Source organism: Python bivittatus, unplaced genomic scaffold (assembly GCF_059951505.1).
Source record: "Python bivittatus isolate LINGU-HERP-01145 unplaced genomic scaffold, Pbiv_v1 ctg000340_np1212, whole genome shotgun sequence".
In the NCBI taxonomy this organism is placed as follows: domain Eukaryota; kingdom Metazoa; phylum Chordata; class Lepidosauria; order Squamata; family Pythonidae; genus Python; species Python bivittatus.
In genome coordinates, this window is record NW_028277056.1 from 9683565 (window position 1) to 9692761 (window position 9197).

General features: G+C 38.7%; 1 protein-coding gene across 2 annotated transcripts in view; it reads left to right on the plus strand.

The window, feature by feature from the left end:
* TMEM135 (transmembrane protein 135) overlaps positions 1-4763 on the plus strand; it is a 164038-nt gene extending 159275 nt beyond the window's left edge. For both annotated transcript variants that reach the window (XM_088140544.1, XM_088140545.1), the window contains one exon: positions 283-4763. In XM_088140544.1, the coding sequence (XP_087996670.1) occupies positions 283-421 (139 nt within the window). In that variant the 3' untranslated portion in view covers positions 422-4763. The remainder of the gene's footprint in view (positions 1-282) is intronic.
* The last annotated feature ends 4434 nt before the right edge of the window (positions 4764-9197 follow it).

Consider the following 9197-nt stretch of genomic DNA (forward strand, 5'->3'; position numbering starts at 1 on the left):
CCCAACTTAAGACTTAATATAAAGAACATTTTAGTTGGGCTTATTTGAAAATATTTTTGACATTTCCCCATAATGGCATATAAACATAATAGAATGTTGATTATATTTATCTTAATAAATATATAATTTCATGATTGTTTTTCAGTGGGATAAACATAGTCTTAATTTCTTAAGCTTTGCCAGTGGAAGTTTAATTTATACCACTCTAATCGTAATCTTGTTTTATGTTGCTTTATTCCCTGACTTATATATTAAACTACTTTTGGATCTTTCATTTTCTAGATTTGCTCTCATGAACAGAAAAATACTGGATGTATTTGGTACTGAAGCATCTATGCATTTTAAGGATTTCATTCCAAAACTCGATCCAAGATACACCACTGTTCCACCAGAGATACCTATTGAAAAGTCTTGGAACTGATACATCAAGTTCATTATGTACATACATTATGAGACATACATTATGTCTCACCAATGGCTGTCCTAAAGAGTTAATTAACTTAACAGTCAAATAGATGGAAGAGTGCTTGTGTTCCACATCAGTATTGTTTCAGTGAATTATGTTACACAATCAAAATACTGAAACACCATTGCAAGGTGTGGCTTAATTCCACTTCCCTTCTTAGATAGAAGCTCTGGATCACTGTGGCTGGTTGACACTGGTAGATTTTTTAATTGCATTATATATCAATGGATTAATATATGAAAGAGAAAATTTTTAAAAATGCCCAGATATGGTTTCAAAGGTATGCATCCACAATTCACTTTGATTCATTCCAGTAAGTAGCCTTTTTAAAAATGATATTTTTACATTTAGAAATAAAAGATACATGAAACATATATGTATATGTATGCTATAGTTCCAAATCAGATTCTAGCAGAAAAAAATTTCTTTAGATAGATTTTTTTTAAAAAAAGATTATTATGGTTCTGACAATTGTTTAAAGAGGCAATATCAGTACCTTATTTATATAACTGCACTGTTTATATCCAACTTTAGCTTTGAACACTGCCTTCTAAGAGTATCAGCTCTACAAAATCCAGTTGCACGTTGAGAGATTGGGGGGGGGGGGTTGGGCATTTAGCCTTTTTAAGAGATCTTGTAAAAATAATAGAAAACTATCACCGCCAGATGGAATATAGCAGTTTTCTGTTTTTGCAGTACATGATTTGAAGAGAAAAAATTAAAATATTCAAACAAAGTTCTTGAGAAAGTGGATCTGCCCCTGAATATACAACTGTCATGATTTTATAAACTTGAGTGTAATGTTGGTTTCCAGTAACCTTTAAAGTGAATCCAAGTCCCTACATTTAATGGGTAAAATAAAATAATGGATAAAATAAAACAGGTGAATATGTTAAGAACATTGGTGATACCTACTTCTACAGACTGTTTTAGCTGATTTTCTGAAAGCATTGTAGACAGATCAGGACATGATATTTTATGTAAGCTGGTCATTGCACAAAGCCACTTCTCTTGTTTGCCACATTCCCATTTGATTATCTGATTCTGGTTTAACAGTCATCTTAATACAGCTGCACATGAACTGCAGTGAGGGATTTTTAAAGCATTTGAGAGATCCAAAAAAAGCTATTCAGATACATATGCTTTGACAAAAGCTGAAATATCTGTGATCAAAAGTACCAGAAAGAGAGAGAGAGAGAGAGATTGTTCGGAAGTAGATTAAATTTCTGTAAACTATTTTTCCATCTACTGTATGATTGTGAATATGCACAAAAATTACCCAGTATTCTTATTTCATTCACTATAACAGTGTTGTTGCATTCACTAACAATAGTAGCATAAGACTTTATTTTGATCCGAAGGAATTTGTCAGAACTGTCATTCAGGATGGATGTTATAAGGGAAGTGGGATGGAAAAAATGTTCCTGGACTATTATCTATATCACATCATACCTTGGAGCAGCTCTTTCTCTTTCCGGTCTGAAACAATATTTCAATCCAAGTTTGCTCTTATATTATGCTCCAGTTGTTGTTGGACTGACTGTATTTATTATTTTCATGGGAGAATGAAATGATATGTCAGTCTTTTAAGAGACTATTGATCATGCTTGTTGTTCAGTATTATCTTTAATTTTTTTTCCTCATGTGCTAGATTTTAATTCCAGTTTTGTCAAACCATTTTGAATCCACTCCCGCCCTGAGGTGTGGACCAAAAGGTTGTTTAAATCTGATGGTTGCATTACTAATATTGTCACTGCCAGTTGTGTGATGGAAGTGATGCATGGTCAACTGCTAAATGAGCAGAAATTTTGAATGTCCCATGTAGTGGTGAGTAGTGAACCACCTGATCAGTATCGCCTATGAAGAGCTATAGAGCAAGTACGTCGCAAAAGTAAACCTAGAACTCAGGGATCTATCCAACTTCCATCTCATGTGTTTGCCTGTGACTATGAAGTCTGCTGAAATAGTTGGAGGAACCTCGATACTGGTACAATACCAGTATCAAAAAAATAAAAATAGTATAAGAATCCCCTTTGGGCATATGTTAATGGCTGGTCAGCATTTATTTTTAATTTTATCTACAAACATCAGTATTTCTTTCATCTGAACATCCTCCATAATTTCTTGAAGAGAAAAGCTTTTATGGCATCAAGAAATTAACTTGGTGGCTGGGAAATCTGAGGGAGGGGGTAGAGGTCATCTGTAGTCTGCACTGGGTGTGAAGGAGCCAGAACGATGCTTAGCAATGCCCAAGAGTTGGAGCATTTTCCTCATACTCTTTTTTACTTAGGACAGTATGGGAGGGTAGCATGAAAGGATAGAAAGAAGGGGAATGGGGGGGAGGGACCAAGTGCAGAGGATTCCAGCTGACTGGAGCTGAGGAGGGAGAGATTTATGATGTACCACAGACCCAAGTTTTTTGGATGCTTATAGTTATTGTGTGATTGATTGATTGATTGATTGATTGATCGATCACATTTATATCCCGCTGCAATCCAAAAACTCTCAGCAGCTTCCATGATGCAAAAATTAATTTAAACCTCCAAGGTACATTAAACATAAAAAATTAAACCATAAAATCATAAACCAATAAATCATCTCAGCCACAATCACAAAAATAAAATGAAGGCCTAGAATAAAAGAAGATGCAAGTCATGAACTAAGCTGGAACTCTTCCCCCAAGGGAGCTCAGTTTTTAAAATCTTTCTAAAAGGCATCAGGGAGGGGGCTGATCCAAACTCCCCTCGGTGGCCATTCCAAAGCATTGGTGCTGCCACTGAAAAGCAGTGTCTTCTAGCTTTCGCTCCATTCATCTGGAAGTAAAGGACCACCAGGAGCTTCTCCCTAGATAACCTTGGTAAGTTCAGCTGATTCAGGTTGGAGCAGGTGGTCCTGTAAGATAGCCAGGTGCCAAGGCAAAAAAGCCATTTTGGGATACATAACAAAAGGGAAGACCCAGGGAAACAAGTTTGGAAATGCATGGGCATTCTCCTGTGGAAGTATCTGTTTCCTAGTTGGCTTCATTCTGAAGTCTCTTCAGCATTCTCAGACTCATTAGTCTGAGAGATGCAAATGAAGGATTTAAACTTTGCAAGGATTAATGGTCTTTTTGGATTAAGGCAGATCTTTATATTTGAGCCTAGATCTTTTTTTAATGTTTCTTCATAAAGCTTACTATATTTATTGTAAGATTTTTTCAGGTAGGCTCAAATTGCCTGTAGCAGAACGTTGTTGAGCTTTATTGAAATAGAATCACTTCAGCAACTGAAAATCATCTGTGCCACTGCAACTCACAGAAGATTGAGTTCTAAAACCCACTGATTTCATCCATTATCATAGATGTTTCCTAGAGCTGTGTCAGATGTGTGTTAGTGAAAACTGACTTTTAGGGAGACACTTATGTCTGAGAGAACAAGTGCTCGCTCTCTCTCTCTCTCTCTCTCTCTCTCTCTCTCTCTCTCTCTCTCTCTCTCTGTCTCTGTCTCTCTCTCTCTCTCTCTCTGTCTCTCTGTCTCTCTCTCCCTTTCACTGGGGAAAAACCCATCTTACTCTGGGTAAAACACTGGTGAAAAAAAGGTGTTGAACTTTGCACATTGTGGCAAACTTTTGAGTGGGAGTTGCAAATACTTTATGTGCAATGCAATTTGATTCTCCAGTTCAGGGGATAACATGTCTATAAACAGTTTTTACATTTTTAGTCTTGCCTCCTATTTATACATATAATGGCTTTCTCCAACCTGGTGCCCCCCAAAAGCATAATTCTCTAACATGATCAAATGGGAGTTGAAATCCAACAGGTCTGGAGGGAATCGGGCGAGGGAAGGCTGATCTTTAACAGAGATTTAAGCATGTTGTGTGAAAATAAAATATGATTGCCAGAGATAGCAAAAGAGAGGGGGAGAGAGAATGATATATTTCCTGCGTTGTTGTTATTGTAAGAAGATGGGAGGTGTTCATTTCCCTTGCTAGGGAACGCATTCCTTCATCAGGTGAGTGTACATCCTCCTTGGAATTATGGAAAAGAAGGGGAAGTCCCTTTTTTAAAAAAAACCTCTTTGCTTCAACAACAAAATTTCCAAATAAATATGCTTAGGAGTTAGGATCTAGTATACATGTTAGGCATTAGGACTTTCCTATGTAATTCACTGGAAAATCTTTAGCAGTGTATCTTGCAGGAAGCACTTCTACCAAATTCATAGTGATGATGGATTTTTGTGTAACATGAAAGAATTAAAAAATGAAGGACTGAAGTTATTGTTTTGACTGGAAAAGTTGGAAATAAACAGTGAGCTCTACAGACTTTCATTCCTGATTATTTAAATATTTGCTTATAACTCTTGAATTAATTTAATAAAGCTAAATTTCTTTTAAGGAACCTCTGTTTAGTTGGAATCCTTATGGAAATCCCATTATTCATCCTCTTCTCAGCAGTCCTGAAGATTGCTTTGGTGGTTATATTGGAAACCTGTTTTGGGGAGAGGGGATGACTTTGATGATCATTTCTTTCCATCTGCATACCCTTCACCTTGCAGTATACCTGTGAAGGAGCTCCACATACCTATACCGATACACCAAAGACATAGGAAATTGGGCCCATCCATCTTTTAAGTCAGCAGCCAAGGGCAATGTTAGGTCACCTCCTACTTTCTTTGAATCTGGAAAGGACTCCAGCTGAACCCCTGAGATTTCAAAGGGGAAAGCAATTCCTATCAAGGCAACTTGTCAAGTCCCATTTTTCAGTTTTTGAAGAAGCCAATGAAGCATGGGAGGCAACATTAACAACTTAATATGTTTGCTTATTCATTTATTTATTAGACTTATGTGGCCATCCATCTTATGAAACATAACTCTGGGCAGCTCAAAATGACCATAACCCCCCCCACCAAAAACCGGTACTTCAGTTCTACCCTGATGCGTCCAACAAAAGGGCTCTAACCCTGACCCTATCCCAGTGCTTGGGGGTAAAGCCAGCTCTTTACAGCCTTCTGGAAGATTAAAGGGGAATCCCTTGGATCTCAGGTGGGAGGCTCTTCCAAAGGGTTGAGGTGGCCACCAAGAAGGCATGGTGTCTCAATGTCTCTAGGTGGCAACATTTAAGGGAAGGAACCTGGAGTATGTCCACCTTAGATGACCTGTGGAATGGGCAGATACCCTTAGGGAGAGGCAGTCCCACAAATCGGCTTCTGACTCTTGCGCCAGCCAAAACACAAGTCTGTATGCCATTTCATTTGGTTGTAGGCTGTGTTCCTCTGCAGATGTCTCACTGTTACTTGTGTGGAAACAAACATCAGAGATACTTTGTCCAAGAAGCTTAGTGCCTGAGATGGCACAAGGAACCACAGAGGAAGGAGAAAATGGAGGCAGGGGTAATTGGGGATAAGTGATTGCTCAAATTATATTACTTTGGCTTAGTTACAATAATTTTATATCATGTAGTAATATAACTAGGGCAAGGCAGGTAATTGATAGGCTGCCTGTGATCTGCACTGCCTTTGTTATAACTCCCTGAGCTGCCACTCCCATAATGAGCACGCTGATGGTACTTGGCAAGGCAGTCTTTTAAAAAAGAAATATAAAATAGATTAATTGTGTTATTGTTTGTGGGTAATGTCATCCCTGAATTTCAGGGCTGAAAACCAAATCATTTTAAAAATGTTGCTTTTATCCAGGAAAAGAAAAGAACCAAAAAAAAAAAAAAAAAAGTAGGAGATGATCCAAAGGCTGTCCAGAAAATGAGTGGGATTTGCTTCTGAGCAGAAATGTATTTGGAGTTGATGCAGAAAGAATTTGGTTTACACAAAATTCTTACCCAGAGCATTTCCCCCTTTTCCTTCCCTTCGGGTACCTGGATTTTGTTTTGCTTTTACAGCATCTGTTTGTAGAGCAACTGAGAACTTTCCTCTGCTTCACCAAACAACTTGTAGTTCAAAGTTCAGCTAAGGTGTGTAGCCTTGCCCAAGTTCGCCACACGTGGCATTGTGCTTTGCCCGTGGGTGGGAATGAATCTCTGCCATCTCATCTTGGGCTGACTTCTCCTTAGCAAGTGGGCTGTCTGGAATGCAACTTCACCCATGCCACTGTAATTTGGTTACCTGGGGCAAATTTAGCAAGGGCCAAATTATAGGATTCAACACCCTTTACAAATGAACTTTGAAAGTTTGCTCAACAATTCAGTGTTTCAGAAGAAACACTGTGTCATATGATGCCATCCATTGTAAAATACACTGCATTTTCTTTGAACACCCCTGGCCCCAATTTTTATTAGTGAAAGGCTGGTTTGGGAAATTCTGCAGAAATCACTGCTTTTTGGAAGATATTGATTACAGGGGGTAAGTGGAGACAAAGAGTTAAGCATCCCGATGCTATAAACATGCTTACTGTGAATCAGTTTGTTCTAGTTACAAGGCAATTAAAACAACAACAGGTGGTCTGAATCAACTTTTGGTGGACTTGTTCAAACTTGAACTCCAGAATGATATTTAATCAAGGCCAGACATGAAGGCGACTCATCTGAAACCACAAGAGTAAAGAAATCTCACTGTTTTCACGATACAGACTTGTTCCTCTTGTGAATATGCCTCCTCATCTCATTATACCTTTGGTAAGACTAGGACCAAATATGGGCCAGTCGCTGATATAGTTACATGTTAACATACTATTGTTTCATAGGCAGTCATAGGTTTTAGCGTTGTATCTACATTTTGTACACATTCAAGTTTCTGTGAAGTCCTCAAAAATCATGCAGAACATTGTTGCATAGAGTTTAGTAGAGGGTAGGGATCACAATTCTGTCCATAAGATTTCCCAGTTGGGATCCTAGTTTTACTTGCTGAAAGATGCTGAGTTCCTTAGATGGATGTCGGAACAATACTTTTCAAATTTCTTGACCCCATTTTTAGATGGTTCATCTAAAAGCTCTCAACTGTATAGAAATATATCAGAATCTTATATTAAGTGTACATATGTACTTCAGAATCCATAAGGCTCTGTGGGTTAATAAGCTCATCCAATACTGGTGCTAAAACAGAGCAAAGAGTTCCAGACCACCTACTAAAGCTGTGCAGCAGGTAAGGGAAGAAGAAGGGAGAATCTGGAAGGACAAGACCATTAATGGGCTACCTTCTGGAACTGGTGGGCTACAAGTCTCACAATCCCTTGCCATTGCCCTTGCTAGCTAAAGCTGCTGAGAATTGAAGTTGAAAACATCAGGGCTAGAGCTTCCCATAAGTTTCTTATGTATTTTCAGTTTCCATTGGATGTCTGTTGCAAAGAGAGACATGTCAAAGATTCAAGATTCAATGTGGATATTCAAGACTTACAAACGCTTCACGTCAATCCTGCTTCCAGAAGTGACAAGCATGGGTGGAATTAGCACACAATAATATGCTAATGTGTGACAGATGGAGTGTGAGCTGGGACTTCCCCAATCGTGTACCTCTTACTATTCAAACCCAGCCATTGAAATATTAACCCTGAGCATCCATAAGGTGTGGTCTTATAGATTTGTCTTCTTACTTATTAATGAACTTCTCAATCCTTTGGAGCTCTGTTTCATTTAAAAGCAGCATGCCTGTTTTAATTCAATTAATACTGGCAGGCACGTTGCTTTTTATACCAAAATGGGGCAATGGTTAAAAACAGTAAAGTCTGCTGAATTTTTTAAAAAAATACCCTATCTATTTATGTGTTGGGGGATATAGATGTGTGCAACAGAGAAAACGAGAGAGAGATGGCTTCAGAGTTTTCACCGTTTCTCCTGCTTGTTTCACAGCATTTCTCCTGCTTTCATGGAGTTCTCACTGACGCAGCTCCAATTCCTTGCTCCCATTTACTGCTTGCCACAAGGCAGCTGGCAAAGTCCAATTCTCCATACCAGTTGACAATTTCACTGTAATTTAACTACTTTAACTCTTGGCAGAGTCCCTTACAGTAACACTCCATTTCTTTGTGTCTACAGGAAGTTTTCAATCCAAGCCCCCCTTTCCTCATCTTCTCTCCTTTTTCTGGCCAGGCAGGAAAATGAGTCACACTGTTTTCCCCTCTGGCTGAAGAAAAGTATGAGGGAAAGTTTCACTAGAGGAATTTTGGCTCAGCTATGAGGTCTTTCGTCAGAGAACAGACAGTCTGGGAGGCCGAGAAGAGGGAAAGCAAGCCTAGCAAACATCAGGGATTACTGTGCCCCTAAACGTTCCTACAACAAAGGGCCCACTTGTTTCTCTTGTGATAAAAATTACGAATGCAATGCCAACAGTTGAAGACTCAGGAAAACACTTAGAGCTACTGTTGCAGTAACTCAAATGGCAAAGGCCTGGCTGAAGAAAGAGCTCTCAACTCCTTTCTGAAGATTAAAAAAATGGGTGCTGAGTACATAGGTTTCCATAGGTTGGGAATGCATAGAGGATGGTCCCCACCCATTTTGTTGAGCAGAAATGAAATTTGCAGGGGAAAGACATTCTTAACAATAATCTCGGTGATTCACAAAAACAGGCTCTGAACCAGCGCAAAGCTGATATGGAAACTTCCAAAGCTTAGGATGTTGGCTAGAACTCGGCTTGTAGAGTTCTGTGTCCATGCAGCTGAGTGTAATTTGTCTACTCAGTTCCCAACAAGTGGCAGCCTATTAGGGTTGTCTTTTCAGAGTATTTAACTTCTGTGTCTTGTTCAGTCTTTTTTATTTCTTAGATTTATATCATGCTTTTATTCCAGGGACTCGAGATGATGTATAGAGAGT